At 51.8% G+C, this 25201-nt stretch overlaps 1 protein-coding gene and 1 long non-coding RNA gene across 2 annotated transcripts in view; one reads left to right on the forward strand and one right to left on the reverse strand.

Annotated features, from left to right (window-relative positions):
• Positions 1–18124, forward strand: part of DENND2A (DENN domain containing 2A) — a 59012-nt gene extending 40888 nt beyond the window's left edge. Inside the window, exons 12-19 of the mRNA XM_064289643.1 lie at positions 1134–1274; positions 3185–3333; positions 7965–8142; positions 10063–10104; positions 11024–11141; positions 12114–12359; positions 13694–13780; positions 14401–18124. Coding sequence (XP_064145713.1) covers positions 1134–1274; positions 3185–3333; positions 7965–8142; positions 10063–10104; positions 11024–11141; positions 12114–12359; positions 13694–13780; positions 14401–14432 — 993 coding nt within the window. The 3' untranslated portion in view covers positions 14433–18124. The remainder of the gene's footprint in view (positions 1–1133; positions 1275–3184; positions 3334–7964; positions 8143–10062; positions 10105–11023; positions 11142–12113; positions 12360–13693; positions 13781–14400) is intronic.
• LOC135232217 (uncharacterized) lies at positions 6511–11027 on the reverse strand. The gene is made up of 4 exons (XR_010322591.1): positions 10829–11027; positions 10464–10566; positions 10043–10242; positions 6511–7051 (listed from the first exon to the last, which is right to left on the reverse strand). It is a non-coding gene; the product is annotated as an uncharacterized LOC135232217 (long non-coding RNA).
• Positions 18125–25201: the final 7077 nt, after the last annotated feature.

Raw genomic sequence — 25201 nt, forward strand, 5'->3', positions numbered from 1 at the left:
TTATACAGGGTCTGGCATTTAGGTTTTTCTTAATAACAAATTTTTGAGATATAAATCACATACCATCCAGTTCATGCATTTGAAGTGGACAGTTCAGTGGCTTTTGGCTTATTCACAGAGCTGGGCAACCATCACCACAGTCAGCTTTATTTTCATCACCCCGAAAAGAAACCTCGTTCCCATTAGCTGTCGCCTTCATTCTCCCCATCCCCAGCCCAGCCCTAGGCAACCACCAGTGTACTTCCTGTCTCTCTGGATTTGCCTTTTCTGGACATTTCGTATACATGGAGTCATACAAAGTTCATCCATGTTGTAGCATGTATCAGGACTTCATCCCTTTTCACGGCTGAGCACTCTTCCCTTGTACGGACAGACCACATCGTGTTTATCTGTCCTTCAGCTGGTGGATCTTTGGGCCGTTTCCACCTTTTGGCTACCGTGAATAATGCCGCAGTGGACGTCTGTGTGTGTGTTATTCTGTGAACAAATGTTTTCACTTCCAGTTGCTGAGTCATACGACAGCTCTAAATTTAACCCTTTAAGGAACTGCCAGACTTTTTCTCAAAGCGGCTGAACCACCAGCAATGGATGAGTTCCAATTTCTCCACATCCTTATTAACACTTATTATATGTCTTTTAGTTTATAGCTATCCTAGCAGGTGTGAAGTAGTATCTCCTTGTGGTTTTGATTTCCATTTCCCTGATGGCTACTACCCCCCATGAAATTTTAATACCACAGATATCCTATATATCTGCTCAGGACCATGGCCTGTTGCAGGGCTGCAAACCATTATAATATTTATAATTTTTTCACCCCCCTAAGAAGCAATTTTCATCCCCTTGGGGGCAATGTTACTCCCATCAGGAAGGCAAGTATCACCTCAGTGAGCCCCATGGCCACACCTAGAGTCAAGGGGGAAGGAGCAGTCCTTCACCCCTTTGTGGGGCCTGCGAAGTCACATGGCAAAGGGGAGGATGCACAGGGGGGACAGGGGCCAACCTTGTGCAGGTTCAGGACTGATGTGCTGTCTGGCCAGGAGAGGACCACTGGCTTACCTGTAGTTCCTCAGCCCCACGGGCCTCACTTCAGGCCTGAAGCCAGAACAGCTGAACGGCTTCTCTGGCCCTTGCAGATCTTGGACGAGGTGGAGAAACGACGTGGCATCTCTCCTGCTCTGGTCCAGCCCTTCATGAGGAGCGTGATGGAAGCGCCATTTCCAGCCCTGGGCAAAACCATCGTTGTCAAGAACTTCTTGCCGGGATCAGGGACTGAGGTAGGCCGTCAGAGTCCTGTCCTCTCCCGACACCCCACCCGTGGTCAGAGGGACTGTGCTCAGTGGCCGCCAGCACCAATGTCGCCCTCACCTCATTCCTCAGGCTGCCCGAGCCACTCGTCCCAGCCGGGGCCAAACTCATCCAGTCAGGGCTCATCCCAGGTAACCCCGAGAGTGAGGCTACGGCCGTGAGGTGCTGCTCAGTGTGGGACGGGCCCTGTGGGTGGGGACGTGTGTCCAGCATACTAGCTTCCCTTGACAGCCCGGTTCATTCGTGAACCTAAAACCATTCAGGCCCTCCCTTGCCATGCCCGCTGCAACTTCATCAAATAAAACAGGTGCTGTTCAGGAACACAAGCTCAGGTCTCTTCTCTCGGCCACGCTGGGGTTTGTGAAGGCGCGGGCTTCATCCTTCCCATTCTGTTTACGGTCTGTGGGCACCAGGAGGCCAATCCCATTCAGCCTCCGGTCCCCAGTTCCAAAACCCTGAGAAAGCCCGGCCACCTCTGGAGACAGAGGAGGGTGAGGATGGATCCGGAACATTCCGGAACACCCAGTCCCCCCCCCCCCACACACAGAGGAGAGTCCACACCATCCCCCACCCGATACAGCCATTTCAGCTGTGAGGGGTAGTGGAGTGACAGTGAGTGAGGCACTGGGCGGGTGCTGTGTCTGTCAGCTGCTGAGAGAGAAAATACCGGAGTAGCAAGCCACGGAACTTTCTGGCAAATACACTGAGCGTAAATGCTGAAGTGCAGCAGCATCAGAAAGCGGTGGGGGGGGGGGTTGGGGGACTAGGATGTGCCTCTGAAGGGGCGGGTCTGCAGACATGGCCTATGCACCGGTCACTGCGTGAGGACCCGTGGTCGTGCTCCAACGGGTGGTGCAGCCCGGGAAACGCGCCCTCCAGGGGGACTCTGGAAGTGCAAGTGGCTCTCGGCATCACAGGACTCGTGCAGGGTCACATACGTCCCAGCCAGGGAGGCTTCTGACCATTTCAGGCCACAGGCCACTGGTTCTGCCACCCTCCTTCGCCATTTCCATCTGACACAGACCTTGGACCTGCTGGGATCTGAGCACTGCCCTCTGATGGGACCTGTGGCTGTGGCTCCTTGGGTAGAGCGCCCTCGTGGGGTGTGGGCGCTGGCTTCCCTGTCAACGCACGTCTTTTCCCAGTCTCCTGGGAGCTTTCTTTCCCCAATCCCTTTTCTGTTCTTTTTTTTGTCTTTCCCCGTCTTCTGCTAGCAGGTCACCCCTACTGAGGGCCTCATACCAAGGGGCAGCAGCACCTTTGAGAGGCCTGGCCCCCCTCATTTCTGCCCCATCCCCCACAAGTGACAAAGCTGTGTAGGCCAAGCCCCCCTCCTTTCTGCCCTGTCCCCCACAAGTGACCAAGCTGTGTAGGCCAGGCCCCCCTCATTTCTATCCTGTCTCCCACAGGTGACTGAGCTATGTAGGCCAGGCCCCCCTCATTTCTGCCCCATCCCCCACAAGTAACCAAGCTGTGTAGGTCAGGCCCCCCTCACTTCTGCTCCTGTCAGCCCCCCTCGTTTCTGTTCTGTCCTCCACAGGTGACTGAGGTGCGTAGGCCAGGCCCCCCTCACTTCTGCTCCCACCGGCCCCCCCTCATTTCTGCCCTGTCCCCCACAGGTGACTGAGCTGCATAGGCCAAGCCCCCCTCATTTCTGCCCTGTCCCCGACAGGTGACTGAGCTGTGTAGGCCAGGCCCCCCTCATTTCTGCCCTGTCCCCGACAGGTGACTGAGCTGTATAGGCCAGGCCCCCCTCACTTCTGCTCCTGTCGGCCCCCCTCATTTCTGCCCTGTCCCCCACAGGTGACTGAGCTGTGTAGGCCAGGCCCCCCTCATTTCTGGCTGTCATCCCCCCTCATTTCTGCCCTATCCCTGGCAGGTGATCAAGCTGTGTCGCCCACTGGACTCCCGGCTTGAGCACGTGGACTTTGAGTCTCTCTTCTCCTCACTCAGCGTCCGCCACCTGGTCCGTGTCTTCGCTTCCCTGCTTCTGGAAAGGAGGGTCATCTTCATAGCAGACAAGCTCAGGTACCAACCTTGGCTGCTTCTGCAGGAGTGTTTGCGTGATGGTCAGGCAGGGATTCCCCAAGTGTGAAGACCAGTAGCTCCTAGGATGGGGCTTCGGCTCAGGATAGCATGCGAGCCCACAGGACACAAAGCTTGGGGGTGGTGAGGCGCCTTGGTTGTCTGAAATGGGGTGAACACTTATGAGGACTCCTCAGCTGGCAGCTGGCCCACTCCTCGCTTATTCTGTATGCTGGACACCTGGCCACTTGCCGAGGGGACAGCTAAATGACTGGCACCATCACCCTCAGGACTGCAGAGCTGCTGACTGTGGGAAGCACAGGGTGTCAGTCCCCGGGGGCCGTCATAACAAAATACCACAAGGTAGTGGCATTAAGAACAGAAGTGTTCCATGGTTCTGGAGGCTGGAAATCCAAATCAGGGTATCAGCCATGTGGATTCCTCCTGAGGCTCTGAGAACAGAACTGCTCCAGGTGCTGCCGCAATCCTTGGCGTTCCCTTGCTGCTTACAGATGCGTGAGTATGTGTGGTGAATGTGATTGTGTGTGTGGTGTGAGCGTGTGTGTGGTATGAACATACGTGCATGTTAGAGTGTGTGGTATGAATATACAAGTGTCAGAGTGTGTGACGTGTGTGGTATCAGTGTATATGTGAGTGCGTGAGAGTATCTGTGAGCGTGTGTGGATAAGAGTATGTGGTGAGACTGATGTGAGTGTACATGAGTGTGAGTGTGGTGTGTGTGTGGTATGAACGTGAGTGTGGTGTGTGTGTGGTATGAGTGTGAGTGTGGTGTGTGTGTATGTGGTATGAGTGTGTGGTGAGAGTGGTATGGTTGTGGTATGAGTATATGTATGTGGTATCAGTGTGTGGTATGAGTGTGTGTGTGGTGTGAGTGTATGTGGTGTCAATGTGCATGAGTGTGTATGGTATGAGTGTGTGTGGTGAGACAGTGGTATGGTTGCGTGTGGTATAAGTATATGTGTGTGGTATGAGTGTGAGCATGTGTGTGTGAGGTAAATGAGTGTCAGTGCGTGAACTCAATGAGTCTGAAAGCAAGAGACCCAGCTTCTCTTCTCTTCTTCTCTGGCTGCACCACTTAGAAGCTGTTCCTTCAGAAGGAATGTCTATCCACCTAGTTCTGACTGATTTATGGGGAAACAGCCACAGGGAAATGATGGGTTCTTTGGCCAGGCTATGGAATCTGACAACCATCATGTCTTAGTTATCTAGTGCTCCTATAACAGAAATACCACAAGTGAATGGCTTTAACAAAGAGAAATTATTCTTTCGCAGTCTAGGAGGCTAGGAGGCTAGAAGTCCAAATTCAGGGTGCCAGCTCCAGGGGAAGGTTCCTCATTCTGTCAGTCTGGGGAAAGGTCCTTGTCATCAGTCTTCCTGAGTCAAGAAGTTCCTTAGCACAGGGACTGCTGGTCCAAAGGACACGCTCTTCTCTTGGCTCTTGTTTCTTGGTGGTGTGTGGTCCCCCTGTCTCTCTGCTCACGTCTCTCTTTTATATCTCAAAAGAGATTGATTTAAGACACGAGCTGATCTTGTAGATTGAGTTCTGCCACGTTAACGTAACTGCCTCTAATCCCCCCTCATTAACATCTTAGAGGTAGTGTTTACACACACAGGGAAATCCCATCAGATGACAAAATGGTGGATAATCACACAATGCTGGGAATCATGGCCTAGGCACGTTGATAGATATTTTGGGGGACACAATTCAATCCATGACACATGGGTTGGGGGGACAGTCACTGGCTGCTGTTGTCTGGCCTGGGAAGGTCTGTGAGGAACCTCCAGCACCTCCAGCACACGTTGGAGGCTGTGCCTCCATCCCCTTCACCGGGCCCAGTATTCCACGTGGCGCCTCGTCCTCCTGACTTCCCTCTGTCACCCCATCTCTGTGAGACCACAGAACAGGACGTGGCACAGACTCAGCATGGCTGTGAAGTCCCGGAGTGAACCTTTAGTCACTGTCCCAACATCCTCTCACACCCATGACTGATTTATTCACCATGGCTACCTAGGCTGCCCACTGCAAGAGGAAGTAGCAGGGGACTGTTGGCAGACACTGTATGAGTTATAAAAGGGTTTTAAGTTGAGCCAAAAATCTAACAAATTTAGAATAACATTTTTGCTCCGTTTCATCTTCAGAGTGGACATTGAGTGTTTCATAAGCCTCTGTCAAGCCCAAGTGTTACAGATGGGAAAAGAGAGAATGTTGTGGTGATGGCTTGTTCCATCGTCCTAACAACCCAAATAAATATTTTTCTGGACCCTTTTCTTCAGTTCCCTGGTGATAAACATTTTGTTTTTCAGTTTCTTTAAGTTTTGGCTGGACCTACAGACCAGGCTGAATAATAAAGGCAGCACAGTACATAAATACATTTGTGCAAAAGTTTTAGATAAGACAACACTTTTAATATTTAAGAAATTTACTTTTTATCCTTTTGTAGTGTGTTAAGCCTGTAAGTCTAATGACAGACTACTGGTAAATGGTAAGTAGAATACGTGGTCAAAACTTGACAGACTCTGGAGTTTGAACCTTGGCGTTGACACATGGGTAACTACATAAAGAAGTTCATTTGTAGTGTGTACCTTCATCCTACAGCATTCTTTTGGTTAATTTTAAGCAGTTTTCGTAAACTTAAGTGAGGGTTCCATATCCTGTCTAGAATCTGTCGCACTCAACAATGTCTGCCGTCTCGGAAGAAGGTTGGGTTTGTGAGCTTGTCCACTAGATAGATGAGTTTACCCAAAGCCACGTTTGTGCTCGGGGACCCAAAGTACTGCTCAGAGGTCTGGTTGGTCCTCGGTGTGCTTAGCAGAGTGTTTGAGGTAAATATGTTTAATCCGGCAAAGTCCTGGTATGTTTTAATAACATACTAGCATCAGTCTGACTAAATATTAAGAATTAACTACCTATTTCTGCATCAAAACACCAAGCACATACCATTTGAAGCAAGTTTGAGAGAACAGCAGAGCCCCAGGTTGTCTTCTACTCCAAACCCAACACTAAGGTGTTCCCAGGTTAGAAACGTACTCCAGTTCCTCTCTGGAGTTGGATCCCTCCAGGCTCTGCTGATTTGTGTTGTCATCTTCCTCTTTGGACTGTGGCCGCTCTGAGCCTCTCAGACGCTTCTGTCCATTAGTTTCTCAGACAGAGATGTTCCATTGTTTTTCTGTCCTGTCTCCACTAAGGAGCCTTAGAACTACCTCCTAATGACCAGCGTGGTTCTCTTTGTGGCCTCAACGCGAAGCTCCGATTTCTAGCTCCTGACTTTTACTTGCTCTCGTATTCATGGTTCACAGACTGTAAAGCTGGAAGGACACTGGAGGGTATCATGTCCATTTACTTATTTTATAGATGAGGAATCTGAGGCCAAGGGAAATTAAGGGCTTCACCTGGGGTCGCACAGGTGGTAGCAGGACCCGTTTTCCTGAGATCCAGCCCTGTGTTTTTTGTAAGCTCTGTGCCACATAACTGCGTGGTGACACCCCCTCGCACTGGGCTTCACCTGCCACCAGACCAAGGTTTACCTTCCCTCGTCCAGTTACTGTCCTTGGGCCAATGCGCCAGGAGGAGAGACACTGGGCACGGTGTGCTGCGCTGAAGGACACTGAACCACCCTTGAAGGTCCCAGGGTGTTTGAGAAACTTGTTACTACCTTCCTGGTAGCATCTTAGTGGAAGCGCCATCCAGATTCTTGGTAGCCTATTGATGAGTTAGAAGCTGGTTTAGTATGTGTGGCCCAGGGGCATGGTGGCAGCCGGAACTGAAGCATCTGTTCCAGGAGAGCTCTGGTCCTCACAGGTGTATCCTGATGTCTCCGGAACAACGCTTCACCTCAGGAACCATGACCGTGCAGCAAAACTTTCTGGGACCTGACCCATGTCATCTCTGCCCACCTTTTACTCTGTGACCAGCCACTTCCCACAGGGCCTTCCCTCCACTCCCTCTTGTACAAAGTGACCACAGCTGCAGGCACTAGCATTTCCTCCCTCCACCCACTCTGTGATGTGAGCCAGCCACAAGGGCTCTTTTCCTGAAGGTCCTTCTGAAACCCAGGAAGACACTCCTCTCACCCGCACTCACTCCTAAGCTGTGTGCCAAGCTCGCCTGGAGAGACCCTCAGTGCCCCCAGGCCGGTGGACTGCCCTTGCATCATCAGCATGAAAACACACGAGCACACTCAAAATAGGGAGCCCTGGTGGCACAGCCCTTAAAGCACTCAGCTGCGGACCTTTCTAACCTAAAGGTCAGCAGTTTGAACCCACCCAGTGGTCCCATGGGGGAAAAGACCTGGCAATCTGGTCCCATAAAGATTACAGCCTAGGAAACCCTATAGGGCGGTTCTACTCCGTCACATGTGGCCGCTGGGAATCAGAGTCAACTCAACAGCAAAGTTTGGTTTTGGTTTTAGCTCTGTCTTAGCGCCTCTAGCGTAGGCCCAGTGTGCCTAAGACCCCCGATGTAGGGACTGAGTTATGACGTCTGCCTCACACAGCAAGACCCTCTCTAGCCAGTATGCGGTTAAGCCCTGACATTTCTCTGAGACGGCCCCGCAAGCCCAGCTGGGTGTTCCTGTGCATTCTCTGCCTGCTGATGGCTCCTCTCTGTCCCACAGCACCCTGTCTACCTGCTGCCACTCGGTGGTGGCACTCACCTACCCCTTCACCTGGCAGCACACCTACGTCCCGGTGCTGCCACCCTCCATGATCGACATCGTGTGCTCACCCACCCCCTTCCTCATTGGCCTGCTCACCAGCACACTGCCTCTGCTCCAGGAGCTGCCACTGGAGGAGGTGAGTGGGTGGACAGGGGACATTGGGCCACCACGCCCACTGGGACAGGCTGGGGGAGGTGGGGGGGACAGGGGACACTGGACCACCACGCCCACTGAGACAGGCTGGGGGAGGTGAGGGGGAGGGAGAGGAAGACACTGGGCCACCACGCCCACTGGGACAGGCTGGAGGAGGTGAGTCGGCAGGACACTGGGCCACCACACCCACTGGGACAGGCTGGAGGAGGTGAGGGGGAAGTAAGACACTGGGCCACCGCACCCACTGAGACAGGCTGGAGAAGGTGAGCAGGCAGGGACACTGGGCCACCATGCCCACTGGGACAGGCTGGAGGAGGTGAGTAGATGGGACACTGGGCCACCACACGCACTGGGACAGGCTGGACGAGGTGAGTGCATAGGGACAGTGGGCCACCATGCCTACTGGGACAGGCTGGAGGAGGTAAGTGGGTGGGGACACTGGGCCACCACACCCACTGGGATAGGCTGGAGGAGGTGAGTGGATAGGGACACTGGGCCACCACACCCACTAGGACAGGCTGGAGGAGGTGAGTGGCTAGGGACACTGGACCACTATGCCCACTGGGACAGGCTAGAGGAGGTGAGCAGGCAGGGGCAGTGGGCCACCATGCCCACGGGGACAGGCTGGAGGAGGTGAGTGGATAGGGACACTGGGCCACCACACCCACTAGGACAGACTGGAGGAGGTGAGCCTAAGGCTGACACCACAGGCAGGAGGCAAGCAAGCAGGCAGGTGTGGGCACGTGGACACCACGCTGTCTGGGACACCGGCACCCACAGGCCCTGAGAGGAGTCGGCCCCCACCCCGTCCCCTGATCCTCAGCACCCAGGGGGGAGGGCACTGGAGGAGGTGACGGAGGTGCATTTTCATGTCCATTTAATAACCAAGTACAAAGACTGCATGTGTAAGTTACAAAGACAGCCACCAAAACATCCTTACTGTCCATGTCCTGCATCCTGCTTGAACTCTGTTATTTAGCCACAGCCCCTTCCCCTAAATTGGGACTTCTCACTGGGTGTCAGAGGAGCTGGGGGGCTCAACCCACCCCGTCCCTGAACCCCCTCCTGAAGCCACTGAACACCAGCCTTCAGACTGCAGTCTCCCGCTGGGATTAGAGCCATGAGATGCTCGTCTGGGTGCTCGTGGTGCCTAGGGTGGCTCAGTCTGACCCCAGAAGACCTGTTTGAGTAGGAGGGAGTGCCTATTCCCTTACGGCAGTGTCTCAGGCATCTGAGCACTCTCTCAACGTGGGTGTGCTGGGGCCGCTCAGCCTCCTCCCTCACAGGCCTTAGGCTCTCAGGTTAAGCTCTTGAGGTCAGCAAGTCAGAATGGGGCCTTTGAGCCTGAGGACAGGGAGCCTGAGGGCAGGGCTCTGAATTTCAGCCATCAGTGCCTCACTTGCCCACCCAGTTCTGCCCCAAATCTCAGCCACTCTGAGGAGGCAGCTTTAACCAGTGAAAGCCCACCACCCAGCACAACTCTCTCCGGCTGGGTCCTGCTTCTCTGCACCCCTTCCTGCTCCCCTAGGAGGCACGGACCCCTCTTTCCCACAGTGAGAAGTGACAAGGTTGCGTGGGTAGCTGGGAGGGAAAAGCTGTGGGGTCGGGAGTGGGAACAAATGGAGGGTCTTTACCTCAGCAGCCCCCACACTAAGGAAAGGCTGCCTCAGTGAGTCTGTAAGCATGTCCCCGCCTGCAGCGGCAGCACTGAAAGCAGGCCATTCAGGACAGCTCTGCCCCAACCCTCCTGTCACTGTGGGTGCAGTAGCCGCGCAGGGAACCCTGAGTGCCCCCCACCCCAACTGCATTGCTGTGTGCTGGGAAGGAGGAGGCAAAGGGTCACCTCTGTGTCCCCAAGGCCATGGTGACAATAACATTGGTACCTTTCCCTCTTGTCCTGTAGGTGCTTGTGGTTGATCTAGACAACAACCGGTTCCTCAGGCAGGTGAGTCAGGCTGATTCCATCTGATTCCCTCTTCCTCGTTCGGGAATCAGCTGTCCCCTCTGGGAGGCTGGGGGCCAGTGGCACAGACCAGGGCTGGGTGCAGGCGAGGCAGGGGCAGGGGATGGATTTCCATGGGTTCTGTCACAAAATGCACGTCTCACAGTTAGAATCTTTGCGTAAGTTATAACTCTAGGCACTTGTTCAACATGCTTTAAAGAGTAAAACGATGACAAGCAGAAACGCTCAAGATATAATATTAAGTGGAAAAAATTAGGACGCAAAATTGCTGATCTGGGTTTTTTTAAAAAGGAAAGAAAATATATGTACATATGCATCTTAAGGTTGAAAGTAAAACTCACCAAAAATGCCAATGCCAGCTGTCTTGGGGTGGGAAAACTACAGAGAGCCAGATGAAGAGTGCTTTGGCTTTCACGGGTTTTCTATGATAATAAACCACTGCCACTGTCAGAGAAAACAATACACATTTATTTTCTTTTTGTCTCTTGCAAAGACTAATAACAGAAAGGTTTCCTGGATTTTCCTTTGCACTCGGAGCTGCCGCATTGCTGAGAAGCTCCGTGGTATGGGTGCTGTTTATTACTGGGTGCTGCCCACCTCCGCTTCCTGAGGCCCTCAGGAACTCATAGGCCTATCCCCTGAGGGCTTCTTGCCCTGGCCACAGTCCCTGGATGGGCCTTACAGGTGGGGGCCATGGGAGACTTACTGAATATCCAGTAAGCCCCAAGCACTTCCACAGGGTAGTTGTATTGCATTTAGTCTTCACAATGCAGTAGACAGTGTAGGCTCATGCGGCTGGTAAACAGTGGCCTCAGCCCTGACAGAGGTGGCTGCCCTGGGGCGCACACACTGGTCCAGTGCCGGCCGGCAGCCACATCTCCACATCACCCCCGCTTCCCAGATGGACGACGAGGACTCCATCCTGCCCCGCAAGCTGCAGGCGGCCCTGGAGCATGTTCTAGAGCAGAGGAACGAGCTGGCCAGCGAGCATGAGGAGGGGCCCCCAGACAGCAGGCCTGGTGAGTGCGGCCCCCCAGAGGCACCTGCCCACTGCCCCCTCCGCAGCGGAGCAAGTTTAGCAGCCCCCGGACACACCTGCCCGCTAACCTCCTCCGCAGGGCGGAGCAAGCTCAGCGGGTCCCAGACTCACCCGGCCCCTGCCCCCGCAGGACAGAGCAAGCTGAGCAGCTCCCAGACGCACCTGCCCGCTGCCTCCTCCGCAGGGCGGAGCAAGCTCAGCGGGTCCCAGACTCACCCGCCCCCTGCCCCCGCAGGACAGAGCAAGCAGAGCAGCTCCCAGACGCACCTGCCCGCTGCCTCCTCCGCAGGACGGAGCAAGCTCAGCGGGTACCAGACGCACCTGGCCGCTGCCCCCTCCGCAGGAAGGAGCAAGCTCCGCGGGTCCCCAGACGCCCCCGCCACGCCCCCGCCGCAGGCCCAAGGCAAGCTCAGCGGCCCCCAGACACACCTGCCCGCTGCCCCTTCCGCAGGGCCCTGCAGACTCAGCTCTAGAGGGATTGGGCGCTCTGCTCTCCTTTGGGCCTTGTGCCCAAGAGGGACTCGGGGAGCGTTTCCCACTCCCCTACCGAGGCCCTAGGACGCTTATTTAGGGAGGGAGCGTTGACTTCGTAACAGGGTGACCTTTCTCCGGTAATGATGGTCAGCCACGGAGGAACTAACGCTCTCTTCCTACACTAAGTGGTTAGAGGCTCCGGCCCCACCCGGCCAGCCCCCACTGCCCCCTCAGGCTCAGTCCCATCGCCAGCCCCTCACTGCCTGCCCCAGGCCCCTCCATGTCCCGCCCCCGCTGCCTCAGGGCCCCGCCCCGCCCGCCCCAGGCGCCGCTCCCCCGGGCCCGCGCCCATCGCCCACCCCTGCTCCTCCCCACGTCCCGCCCCCTCTGCTTCCAGTTCCCGGCCCTCCCCAGGCCCCTCCCCTATCACCGCGCGCCCCGCCCCCGGCCCCGCCCTCACCGCGCGCCCCGCCCCCAGGCCCCGAGTGCAGCCCCCTCAACGTGGTGGTGTCCGAGGCGTTCGTGCGCTTCTTCGTGGAGACCGTGGGTCACTACTCGCTGTTCCTGACGCCGGGCGAGCGCGAGGAGCGGACGCTGCAGCGGGAGGCCTTCCGCAAGGCCGTGTCGTCCCGGAGCCTGCGCCGCTTCCTCGAGGTCTTCATGGAGACCCAGACGTTCCGCAGCTTCGCGCAGGAGCGGGCGCTGCGCCGGCAGGACGCCAAGGGTGAGGGTCCCGGGCCGCGGGGAGGCCGGCTGGGGCAGCCTTCGTTTCCCTTCTGCCTGCTCCTTCTCCTCCCGGGCCCCGCTGCTGGGGTCCATTGTCCTTCGGGGGTGGAGGAGGGAGAGGTGTGGGGAAAAGGGAGAAGCCGCGCGGCTTGCTTTCTCTTTTCATCCCAAGGCCACTGGGGGCCTGAGACTGGAAACGTTGGTGAATCTCGGTGAGGGGGGCTGCGCAGAGAGGGGTCGGGCAGGACCACGGAGGTCCTGGTGAGGCCCCGGCCAGAGCTCGTGTGCGCTGGTGGCGGGAGCTCAGAGACTGAGAAGCCCCAGCCCTGCGTCCCTCAGGCGGTTCTGGCACGCCCTGTCCGAAGGGACGGAAGAACTTCGGTGGGAGATCTGCCGGGACCTATCTGATAGACAGCGGGCACTGGTGGCTCAGGGATAGGATTTTTGCCTTCCCTGCAGGGGCTCAGGTTCGTTTCCCACCAGTGCGCGGCCACCACCGTCTGTCGGCGGAGGCCTGTGTGTGGTTATGATGCTGAGCAGGTTTCAGTGGCGCTTCCAGACTAAGACAGACTAGGGAGAAAGGCCTGGGGATCTACTTCTGAAAATCAGCCAGCGAAAACCCTGCTAATCATAACCCAGTCCGCAACCGATCATGGGAATGGCTCAAGCGTGCTGTGTATGGGGTCACCATGAGTTGGGGGCTGATGGGATGGCAGCTTAACGACAATTTGGTAAAGAGATGGGAGACAGGAGAGCTTAAAAATAACATGAAAGGACTGCTCTGTCCCTGGGTCATCAGAGAGGGGCTTAGACCTGCAGGACCCAAGTGTTAGCTGGTCCAGGCCCCCGAGTTCGCAGGTGGGAAACGGGTCCCCAGGTCCCTCCTGTGGAGGAAGGCCTGTGGGTGGCTGAGCCAGGGCTGTCTGGCACGTCCTTAACTCAGGGCAGATGCTCGCTAGGTGTTGGTTGACTGAAAATGGGCTTTCGTGTACAAGCTAGTTTTCCAGAAACTGTTATTCCACAAGATTGGGCAATTATAAGGGTCATAAAATCCTTTATAAACCTTATGGAAGCCCTGGTGGAGTAGTGGTTAAGAGTTATGGTTGCTAACCAAAAAGTCAGCAGTTACAATCCACAAGGTGCTCCTTGGAAACCGTATGGGGGAGTTCTGCTCTGCCTTATGGGGTTGCTATGGGTTGAAATCGACTCGATGGCAATGGGTTATGGGATAAACCTTATGCTTCAGAGCAGGTTGATAAGGGCAGAAGAAGGAAATAGCTATGTTCAGAAGTACAAAGAGGAGGCACTACACTGGCAGGGTCTTGTCCACAGGTCTGTTTGAAGTCCGCGCCCAGGAGTACCTGGAGACACTCCCCAGCAGCGAGCACGGCGGTGTCAATAGGTTCCTGAAGGGACTAGGTAAGGTGGACCAGTCCCGGAAACCAGCCCGGTCCCAGCCGTGGGCTGCATGGGAGCAGGAGCTGGGGCCTCAATCACACAGAACTTGGGTGTGTCTACTTCCTGTCCTCCTCGTATCCTCATAGTGCATGTCCCGCACACCTCTGCTGGGCCGCAGGATGTCTCGCCACTTCCTGTCCCCATCCTCTTCTCTCATCTCCTGGGGGCTGAGCTTGGGAAGCATGCATGGAAGCAGAGGAGGGGGCTGGCAGAAGGAGAGAGGGCCAGGAGAGCAGGCCCAGTGAGGAGGAGGCTGCAGGGCCAGGGACACCAGAAGGCCTCTGTCCACCTGCCTGGGCTCCGTGGGGACGAGCCATGCTCCCTGCTCCCTGTGTTGCTTTCAGAAGCCCCTCCTCCTCCACCCTGACACTCTTCCTGCCAAGTCTGCAGAAGACCCCTTTCCATGAGGGAAAGGCCAGTGTATGAGGAGCAGAGGGGTCCCTCCAGAAAGGGCATGACCCCTCAGCTTCTCCAGAGCTCAGGCCTGGGTTCTGGGATCCTGGGGGCCCAGGCATCCCCACCATGATGGAGTACTCACCCCTCCCCCTGCTCAGTGAACTGCTCTCATTTTCTCTCTTTAGGCAACAAAATGAAGTTTCTGCACAAGAAATAACCATCTGCTCGGCCTCAAGAGAACACTTCTGGTGCAACCACGTGTTTTCAGACCCGTGTCTCTTGGCCTTTCTGGAAGGCCGGGTCCATGGTTGCTCAGGGGCTAGGGTGAAGACCATGGTGTCAGGCCCCCTTGGGCTCAAGGCTTCCCTGACCAGGACCCAGGGACTGGCCAGGCAGCCCAGGAAGCCCACTTTTAGACAGCACTGGAGAGGGAGACCAGGACCAGGAGAGTTGCTGAGGGTCAAGTGGGTGGTTTGGGTTGTTGGGTTTTTATCTTTTGTTTTTTTAATCTTAGATATTAAAAAACAAGAAAAGTGTTCGGGCTTTGTTTTTATTATCCCAGGCTAAGCAAGTCTAGGAGCCCTGGTGGTGCAGTGGTTAAATGCTTGGCTGCTAACCAAAAGGTTGGCGTTTCAAACCCACCAGCTGCTTATGGGAGAAAGATGTGGTAGTCTGCTTCTATAAGGATGACAGCCTTGGAAACTCTCTCGGGTAGTTCTCCTCTGCCCTAGAGGGTTGCTATGAGTCAGAATCGGTTTGATGGCATCAGGTTTGGTTTGGTGGTTTTAAGCAAGTCAGCCTGCTGCACTTCATCCTGCCTCCAGCACCTCTCTGGAGCAAGGAGGAAAGGACATGGGAAGGGGTGCCATCAGGGGCTTAGAAGCCAAGGAATGCCCACTCTGCACAGAACTTGGAACAAATGCGGGGAGGAGGGAGGGCTGGGGACCCTGGTGCCCACAGGCTCAGGACTCAGGACCTGTTGGAGCAGCACACCCCAGATCTCACTGCTTCATGGGCAGAGCAGCTTTTCCGACTGGCCCGCGGTGCCCCCTGGTGGCTGCACCCATTCCTTGTCACTCATGGACTCCCCTCCCCAGCGGCCTCTCCTACTGATGGCTCTCCTTCTCTTGAAGCCACAGAGCTGTCTGCCCCAGCTGTCCATGACCTTCGAGGAACACACAGTAAGAAATCTCCTCCTAAGACTTGTTCCTGAAATGCTCTTGGTACTGCTGAGAGCCCACCTCAGCACAGAAGCCACCACGTCGACCCATTCCCACGTATACTATGAAATGTCCCTCTCTCATCCAGGGACCAGGTCAGCATCCGAGAAACCATGTTCATGCAGGACAAACAGAAGAGAGTTTGGCAGCTGATGTTAACAACAGGCAGGATCAGAGCTTTGGGGCAGCTGAAGCAGTGGTGCAGGGCCTGTCCTGCAGGCAGACAGCAGGGAAGCCCCTCGGTTCAGCCTCTGGATGCTGCTGCAGTGGCCCGGGCTGTGGCACTTGGCAGAGGTTCTCAAGCTTTAGGAAGCTGGGAGCAAGAAGGTCTCCGAGGAAAAGTGAGAACAAGAGGAAGAGAAGGGGCAAGGCTGACTTCATTCTAGATTATCGGTTCTTAACTGGAGCCATGGACTGTTCCCCCCAAAGGTGCACCCCACATTGGGTGTGTCCATTCGTGTTTCAAGGGAGAAGACCTGTAGTTTACATCAGACTCCCAAGGAGTCCTGAGACTCAAAAACGTGGTAGGACTGGGTTATGCATAAAAATTAACCTGAGTAGGTGTGTGTGTGATTGGGGGGCACCTGAATGAGAACCTCTGAGTCGGCGGAGGGCGGTTAGGAATTTGTATCTAACACGCATCTCAGATTGATTACATTTATTAAAAGTAATGTTCTATGTATTTTTATATTGCCCAGAAATGATAACTTCCAATATTTGGGGATACACGTTCTTTTCTAACTTATTTTATATTGTCTACTTAATACATCCAAGTGAATAAATATATAATCTTCATTGAAGTGCCTAACAACTGCGTAATCTGCTTCAGAGATAAGCGAAAGGTTAGCTCACCAACACCTTATGTGTGCAGGATCTTTGGGATCTTCAACGTTATAAAGGGTAGCGAGGAAAAAAAAGTCTTCGTACAAGTATCTTAGCATCCTGGGTGGTGCAAACGGTTAACGCACTCAGCTGCTAACAGTGGTTGGCCATTCTAGTCGAGCCAGAGGCACCTTGGAAGAAAGGCCTGGCAGTCTACTGCCAAAAACTCAGCCTTTGAAAACCCTATGGAGCAGCTCTAGTCTGACACACGTAGGGCCGCCATGGGTCAGAGTCAACTTCAAGGGCAGCGGCTATGCCGTTTTTTTTTTTGGTTTACAAGAGTTGCATTATTGTTTTTTGATTCAAAGTAAATCATACGGTCATGAGGAAGAACACAGCATTGCAGTGGTACTTGGGGGGGTTGTTCCTGTGGGGTATTGGCAACACTCAGGGGCAGGATGAGCAAGAGCCACAGACGGCCAGCCTGAGGGAGGAGACGGCCATCGCCGCTGCTGGGCTGAGGAGGGCTGAATTCTCAGAAATTATCTCAAAGCTTACAGGAGCCCTGGTGCCACAGTGGCTGAGCACTCAGCTGCTAAGCGAAAGATCGGCAGTTCGAACCCACCAGCTGTTCTGCGGGAGAAAGATGTGAGACAGCCTGCTTCTGCAAAGATTACAGGCTTGGGAACCCTACGGGGCAGTTCTACTCATTCCTATAGGGTCGCTATGAGTTGAAATCGACTTGACGGTGGGCTTGGGTTTATCACAAAACCTTGTCATGCAGACTAACAACAGTAATGGCTGCCATTCATGGAGCGTTGGCTTCGCCCCGACTGTGCTCACTTCTTCGTGTGATCCTCGTTTCTTAATGTCTCCTCCCCCTTTCTCTGTTTAAATCTTTCAGTGGGGGTGATATGAGCTGAGCCTCCTGAGCTGAACTGGAATGGATGGGAGGGGCTGAAACAGGCCCAGCAGGAGGGGAGATTCCAACCTGAGCAAAGGTTAGCAGAAGAGGCAGAGCAGGTGACAGGCCGCTGAAATGCTTACACCTGTTAAGGCCAGTTAACTTCATTCCAGTAACTGGTCTGGTGACCACACCTTGCCTCACCAGCGCCTGGGTGGGGCTCAGCCACCAACCCCTCCCAGACTCCAGTTCAAAGAGGCTGGGTCAGCTCACCAAAACTCTATGGGGTAGTCTACTCTACTAAAGGGCCCCTATGAGTCAGAATCGACTCGATGGAAATGTTTCGTTTTTTGGTTTGGGCCAGCTCAGTGGCAGCGGGCCAGGCACCCAGCCTCACCTGTGTTCAGGTGTGAGCAGCAGAACCCTGGGCCTGTATGTGTCCCGCTGCTCTCCTCTGGCCCCACCTAAAGCCACGCCTCACCCAGTCCATCGTCCCTGGGGTGCAGGAAGGGAAGCCCCAGAGGGGACCTTCCCACAGCAGAGCTGTGCCCCGCCCCGGGGAAGGGAGCTGAGCTGGTTTTCGGGGGGAGAGTTACAGACCCATCCTCCTGCTCACCTGGCCCAGGACAGGTGTGCAGGGCTGACAGGTGTGCAGGTGGCTCTGGGCAGCGGCAGGACCAGGAGGGACAGGCCAAGAGGGTGGTGGGCGTGGGCAAGGGCAGGAAGGCAGGGCAGCCCCCAGGCCTGGAGTTCTGTGGGGCCCAGAACAGAGGCTGCTGTCCCCATCCTGCCTGGCTTCACTGGCCGGAGGAGGCTCTGGGCAGGAACCAAGGCAGCTGGGATTAGCGAGGTCAGTCAGGCTGGGGTGGCACTGTGTGGTGTGGGCCAGCTCCTTCCTGCAGCTTGGGGACTGTACCCACATCCTGGTTCTGCCTAGCCAGCAGGTGTACCCCCCTTACCCAGTCTAGTCACTGCTCTGTGAAGCCAGGGGTGGGGGAGCAAAGAGAAAAAAGCCATCAGCCTCTCCTGTGGGGTATTTGTGCTCTGTGGGAGGAAGCAGGGTAATGGCCAAGCTGCCCAGGCCAGGACCCTCACAGCCTGCTCTCCCCTGTCATGTAAGCCTTAGGCTCATGTCGCTTCACCCGTGTGCATGTAAAACTGGTGTGGGGGCAGTGTCTGACCTCCTGTAACCTCACAAAGGGAGGAGAATCAAGACCAACAGCCCAAGGTGGATTCCTGTGCAGCCAGAGGTCAGACATGCCTCCTCTCTCCACCATCCTTACCAATTCTGACACCAAGCATCCCTCCTGCAGCACTCTGCTTCTCTGCTGAGTTTGATAATTCATTGTGATGGCCACACAACTCACAGGCAATACTCACGATTATGGGGTTTGTTAGGGAAGTAACAGGTTACAATTCAGGTTGAGGAACGCGCAGGATACAGTTCTTCCATCAGGACAGCCTCTTCTCAGCTGTGCCTACAGGCGGGCCTCTCTGTCCCCCCTCGGCCTCTGATCTGCTCAAGCAAGTGTTAGAAAGCTTTTTTAGCTCTGCCGATAAGTGCCCAAAGTACCCCACTCTGCCAGTAGGCCTCAGCACAAATGTGCTCAGCTCTAGCTCCATGGGTCGGCAAGCCTAGGTCCACCAAGAGCCTGGAGCCACCCTACTCCACCAGCAATTCTCCTGCCCAAAGGCACTTAGCTTTCTCACTCCACGTGCCATCTCCTGCTGGTCTCTCCTGCTGCCATTTCTCTGTCACCGCTTCTCACCATCTTCAGGGTCATAGCACTTGCTCTAGCTCACTCTCTTGGCTCCAGGAGCTTTTCAGTGCCGGAATCCTGGGTCCAAAAGACACAACTGGCTCCTGGCTCTTCTTCCTTGGTGGTGGTGAGATCCTCTCCTCCTGCCTAAGGGAAGGCTCATTTTAAGCCTAATGGGATGACAAAACTGACCCATCCCCTCATTAAGGTTCCGTATACCTTATTAGTGTGGTCCCACCCAATCACTGGGGTGGGAGTTACACGACCATGGTGAGAACGGCCACACAAAAGTGATCCAACTCTCCACAGTGCATTTTTGTAGGGTGGATGCCTGCCTCTTCCTCTTCTGTTCTATCCCACATACACTACCCCTAACAGGGCTCCCTAACGGCTCCACACTAAATTTACACACGTGCCACTGAAATCTGTCTTCTGGACTCCCCTAGACCAGCCAGGAACCGGGAGGAATTCCTAGCCCTCCCTCTGAGGCACAGGGACGACTTGTGCTGGGGCCTTCATTGCCACCTCCCCTGGGCTGCGGCTAGCACGGGGCTAACACTGTCTTCCCTCTCCTCCCCTTTCCCTGGCATCCGCCCCAGGCAGGTCGCTCCCCCCACACCCGTACACAAAAGCACCCAGTGTCCCCTCCACTACCCATGGCCTCCCTCCTGCCCCTCCCCTAGGAGGGAGGATTCTGGGTCCCCCCCCTGTGCCGCCTGCCACAACATCCTCAGAACTCCTTGTGTCTCCCTCAGGGCCTCAGAAAACCCCACCACACTGCCACCTCTGGAAGGAATTCCCACTACAGGGAAGTTCCTGCTTCCTAGCTGACTGGAGTCACAACACCAAAAGCATGGATTTCCGAGGGCCGAGATTGTAGGGCGAGCCTGGGGGCCAAAGGAAGACATCACTGGGTAGAGCCCTGAATTTTATCCCTCCATTTGCCACCCCTCCTCAACTTTACCTGTCTAACCAAAGCAGCCCCCTAACACCAAACCCTCCCACATGTAGGGCCACCTCAACTTGCTGTAGGCACCCCTACCCCCATTGATGGCCCTCCACTCCGAATTGTGTTATTACGAAGGAACTGAGTGATGCCGGCCTGAGCCCCTCCACTCCAGGCCCACCCAGCTGCACCACATCAGCCCTTCTGGGGCGTAGAAAACGTTCTGGAGCTAGACAGTGGTGATGGTTCCACTCCTGGCCAATACGCCTCATGGGCAGCCACCGCCCTCTGTCAGTGGAGGCTTGTGTGTTGCTATGATGCTGAACAAGTTTCAGAGGAGTTTCCAGACAAAGGCAACTAGGAAGAAAGGCCTGGCAGTCTACTTCTGAAAATCAGCCAATGAAAACCCTATGGATGACAATGGTCTGGTCTGTAACTGATCATGGGGATGGTGCAGGACTGGGCACCATTTCATTTTTGTAATAGCCAAATGGCTATCCCAGAGCACTTAACTGTGCTCATGAGGAACCTTTACATAGATCAAGAGGCAGTTGTTCGGACAGAACAAGGGGATACTGATTGGTTTAAAGTCAGGAAAGGTGTGTGTCTGGGTTGTATTCTTTCACCATACCTATTCAATCTGTATGCTGAGCAAGTAATACGAGAAGCTGGACTATATGAAGAAGAACGGGGCATCAGGATTGGAGGAAGACTCATTAACAACCTGCGTTATGCAGATGACACAACCTTGCTTGCTGAAAGTGAAAAGGACTTGAATCACTTACTGATGAAGATCAAAGACCACAGCATTCAGTATGGATTACACCTCAACATAAGGAAAACAAAAATCCTCACAACTGGACCAATAACCAACATCATGGTAAACAGAGAAAAGATTGAAGTTATCAAGGATTTCGTTTTACTTGGATCCACAATCAACAGCCATGGAAGCAGCAGTCAAGAAATCAAAAGACGCATTGCATTGGGTAAATCTGCCGCAAAGGACCTCTTTAAAGTGTTGAAGAGCAAAGATGTCACCTTGAAGACTAAGGTGCGCCTGACCCAAGCCATGGTATTTTCAATTTCATCATATGCATGTGAAAGCTGGACAATGAATAAGGAAGACTGAAGAAGAATTGACGCCTTTGAATTGTGGTGCTGGCGAAGAATATTGAATATACTACGGACTGCCAAAAGGATGAACAAATCTGTCTTGGAAGAAGTAGAACCAGAATGCTCCTTAGAAGCAAGGATGGCAAGACTGCATCTTACATACTTTGGACATGTTGTCAGGAGGGATCAGTCCCTGGAGAAGGACATCATGCTTGGCAGAGTACAGGGTCAGCGGAAAAGAGGAAGACCCTCAACGAGATGAATTGACACAGTGGCTGCAACAATGAGCTCAAGCATAACGATTGTAAGGATGGCTCAGGACCAGGCAGTGTTTCGTTCTGTTGTGCATAGGGCCACTATGAGTCAGAACCAACTCGACAGCACCTAACCACAGCAACGACAAATAGGCAAAAGCTGGAATCATGAAATATTCATCCGCAGTAAAAAGTTTACATAGCGTACTCTATAATCACATGATGGAATACTATGCACCCATGGAAACGAGTGAACTGTAGCTGCCCGCGTCGATGTAGGTCAACGTAGGTCAATGTCACAAACATAACATTAAACTGAAGAAACAGAAGGATATTCCATTTAAACAAAATCCAAAAGCGGGCAGATCTAACAATGGACTGTTTAGGTGCCTGTCATGGATTGAATTGTGTCCCTCAAAATATCTGTCCACTTGGCTAGGCCATGATTCCCAGTGTCGTGGGATTGATTGTCCACTATTCTGTCGTGACGTGATTTTCCTGTGTGTTGTAAATCCTGTCTCTATGATGTTGATGACGGGGATTAGCTGCAGTTACGTTAACGAGGCAGCATCTTGTAGATTTTAGAGATGAGCTGCTGATCAGACTTGTCGTAGATAGAAATTTTTTCTCAGTCTGTTAGTTGTCTTTTTACTCTTTTGGTGAAGTCTTTGGATGAGCATGAGTGATTTTTAGGAGCTCCCAGTTGTCTAGTTTCTCTTCTGGTGTTTGTGTATTGTTAGTAACATTTTGTATACTGTTTCTGCCATGTATTAAGTTCCTAGCATTGTCTGTTTTTCTTTTCCACAATCTTTATCGTTTTACATTTAGGTCTTTGATCCATTTTTAGTTATTTTTTGTGCATGGGGTGAGGTTTGGGTCTTGTTACTTTTTTTTTGCAGATGGATATCCCGTTATGCCAGCACCGTTTGTTAAAGAGACTGTCTTTTCCCTATTTAACAGACTTTGAGCCTTTGGCAAATATCAGCTACTCATAGGTGGATGAATTTATGTCTGGATTCTCAATTTGGTTCCGCCGGTCTATGTATCTGTCGTACGATTACCAAGCTGTTTTGACTACTGTGGCGGTATAATAGGTTCTAAAATCAGGTAGTGTGAGGCCTCCTACTTTGTTCTTCTTTTTCAGTAATGCTTTACTTATCCAGGGCCTCTTTCCCTTCCATATGAAGTTGGTGATCTGTTTCTCCATCTCATTAAAAAATGGTGTCGGAATTTGGATCGGAATTGCATTTTACGTATAGATCGCTTTTGGTAGAATAGACACTTTTACAGTGTTGTCTTCCTATCCATGAGCAAGGTGTATTTTTCCGGTTACGTAGGTCTCTTTTGGTTTCTTGCAGTAGTGTCTTGTAGTTTTCTTTGTATGGGTCTTTTACATCTCTGGTAAGATTTGTTCCTAAGTATTTTATCTTCTTGGGGGCTTTTGTAAATGTATTGATTTGGTGATTTCCTCCTCGATATTCTTTTTGTTGGTGTGGAGGAATCCAACTGATTTTTGTATGTTTATCTTGTATCCTGATACTTTGCTGAAATCTTCTATTAGTTCCAGTAGTTTTCTTGTGGATTCTTCAGGGTTTTCTGTGTGTAAGATCATATCATCTGCAAATAGAGACACTTTTACTTCTTTCTTACCAGTTTGGATGCCCTTTATTTCTTTTTCTAGCCTAATAGCTCTGGCTAGGACCTTCAGCACAATGTTGAATAAGAGTAGTGCTAAAGGGCATCCTTGTCTGGTTCCCAATCTCAAGGGGAATGCTTTCAGACTCTCTCCATTTAGGAGATGTTGGCTGTTGGCTTTGTATAAATGCCCTTTATTGTGTTGAGGAATTTCCCTTCTATTCCTATTTTGCTGAGAGTTTTTATCATGAATGGGTGTTGGGGTTGGTGAAATGCCTTTTCTGCATCAAATGATAAGATCATGTAGTTCTTGTCTTTTATTTATGCAATGGATTATGTTGATTGTTTTTCTAATGTTAAACCATCCCTGCATATCTGGTATGAATCCCACTTGGTCATAGTGAATTATTTTTTTGATACGTTGTTGAATTCTACTGGCTAGAATTTTGTTGAGGATTTTTGCATCTAAGTTCATGAGGGATATAGGTCTGTATTTCTTTTTTTGTGGTGTCTTTACCTGGTTTTGGTATCAGGGTTATGCTGGCTTCATAGAATGAGTTTGGTAGTATTCCATCCTTTTCTATGCTCTGAAATACCTTTAGTAGTAGTGGTGTTAACTCTTCTCTGAAAATTTGGTAGAATTCTCCAGTGAAGCCGTGAGGGCCAGGGCTTTTTTTGTTGTTGTCGCTGGGAGTTTTTAATTACCTTTTCAATCTCTTCTTTTGTTATAGGTTTATTTAGTTGTTCTTCCTCTAAAGTTTTCAAATTTGTAAGAGTGCAATTTTTCATAGTATTCTGTTATGATTCTTTTAATTTCAATTGGGTCTGTTGTGATAGCGTCCATCTCATTTCTTATTTGGGTTATTTGCTTCCTCTCCTGTTTTTCTTTTGTCAGTTTGGCCAGTGGTTTATCGATTTTGTTGATCTTTTCAAAGAATCAGCTTTTGGTCTTGTTAACTCTTTCAATTGTTTTTCTGTTCTCTATTTCATTTAATTCTACTCTGATTTTTATTATTTGCTTTCTTATGGTGCCTGAGGGTTTCTTTTGCTGCTTTCTATTTGTCCAAGTTGTAGGGATAATTCTTTGATTTTGGCTGTTTCTTCTTTTTGGATATGTACATTTATTGGTGTAAATTGACCTCTGAGCACTGCTTTTGCTGTGTCCCAAAGGTTCTGATAGGAAGCATTTTCATTCTCATTAGATTCTATGAATTTCTTTATTCTGTCCTTAATTTCTTCTATAACCTAGTAGTTTTTGAACAAGGCGTTGTTCAGTCTCCATGTTTGATTTTTTTCTTTGTTTTTTCTGTTATTGGTTTCTACTTTTATGGCTTTATGGTCAGAAAAGATGCTTCGTAATATTTTGATGTTTTGGATTCTCCTAAGGCTTGCTTTACAACCTAATATGTGGTCTATTCTGGAGAATGTTTCATGTCCGCTGGAACAGAAAATATACTTGGCTGCTGTTGGGTGGAGTGTTCTGTATATGTCTATGAGGTCACGTTGGTTGATTGTGGCATTTAGATCTCCCATGTCTTTATTGAGCTTCTTTCTAGATGTTCTGCCCTTCACCGGAAGTGGTGCGTTGAAGTCTTCTACTGTTATTGTGGAGCTGTCTATCTCTCTTTTCAGTGCTGTTAGGGTTGGTTTTATGTATTTTGGAGCCCTGTCATTGGGTGCATAAATATTTATTACTATTATGTCCTCCTGGTATATTGACCCTTTTATCATTCTATAGTTTCCTTCCTTATCCTTTGTGGTGGATTTTGCTTTGAAGTCTATTTTGTCAAAAATTAATATTGCCACTCCTGCTCTTTTTTGATTGTTGTTTGCTTGATATATTTCTTCCATCCTTCGAGTTTTAGTTTGTTGTGTCTTTAAGTCTAAGGTGTGCCTCTTGTAGGCAGTGTACAGATGGATTGTGTTTTTTTAATCCATTCTGCCACTGTCTCTTTATTGGTGCATTTAGTCCACTTACATTCAGCACAATTATTGATAAGTATGCATTTAGTGCTGTTATTTTGATGTCTTTGTGTGTGTGTGTTGTTGACAATTTCTGTTTTCCAATTAATTTTCTGTGCTGAGTAGTTTTTTGTTATATATTGTCTTTTCAGCTCTTTCATCATTGTTGATTTTGTATTTGCTGAGACTGGTTTTTCTGGTTTTTATTTCAATGTGTAGGATTGTTAGTTTCCTTTGTGGTTACCTTAATATTTACCCCTGTTTTTCTAAGTTTAAACCAAATTTTATTTCTTGATATCGCCTTGACTTCCTCTCCGTATGAAAGGTCTATGACTACATTATTTTTAGTCCCTCTTTTTTTATTTGATGT

Source organism: Loxodonta africana, chromosome 8 (assembly GCF_030014295.1).
Source record: "Loxodonta africana isolate mLoxAfr1 chromosome 8, mLoxAfr1.hap2, whole genome shotgun sequence".
NCBI classification, from domain to species: domain Eukaryota; kingdom Metazoa; phylum Chordata; class Mammalia; order Proboscidea; family Elephantidae; genus Loxodonta; species Loxodonta africana.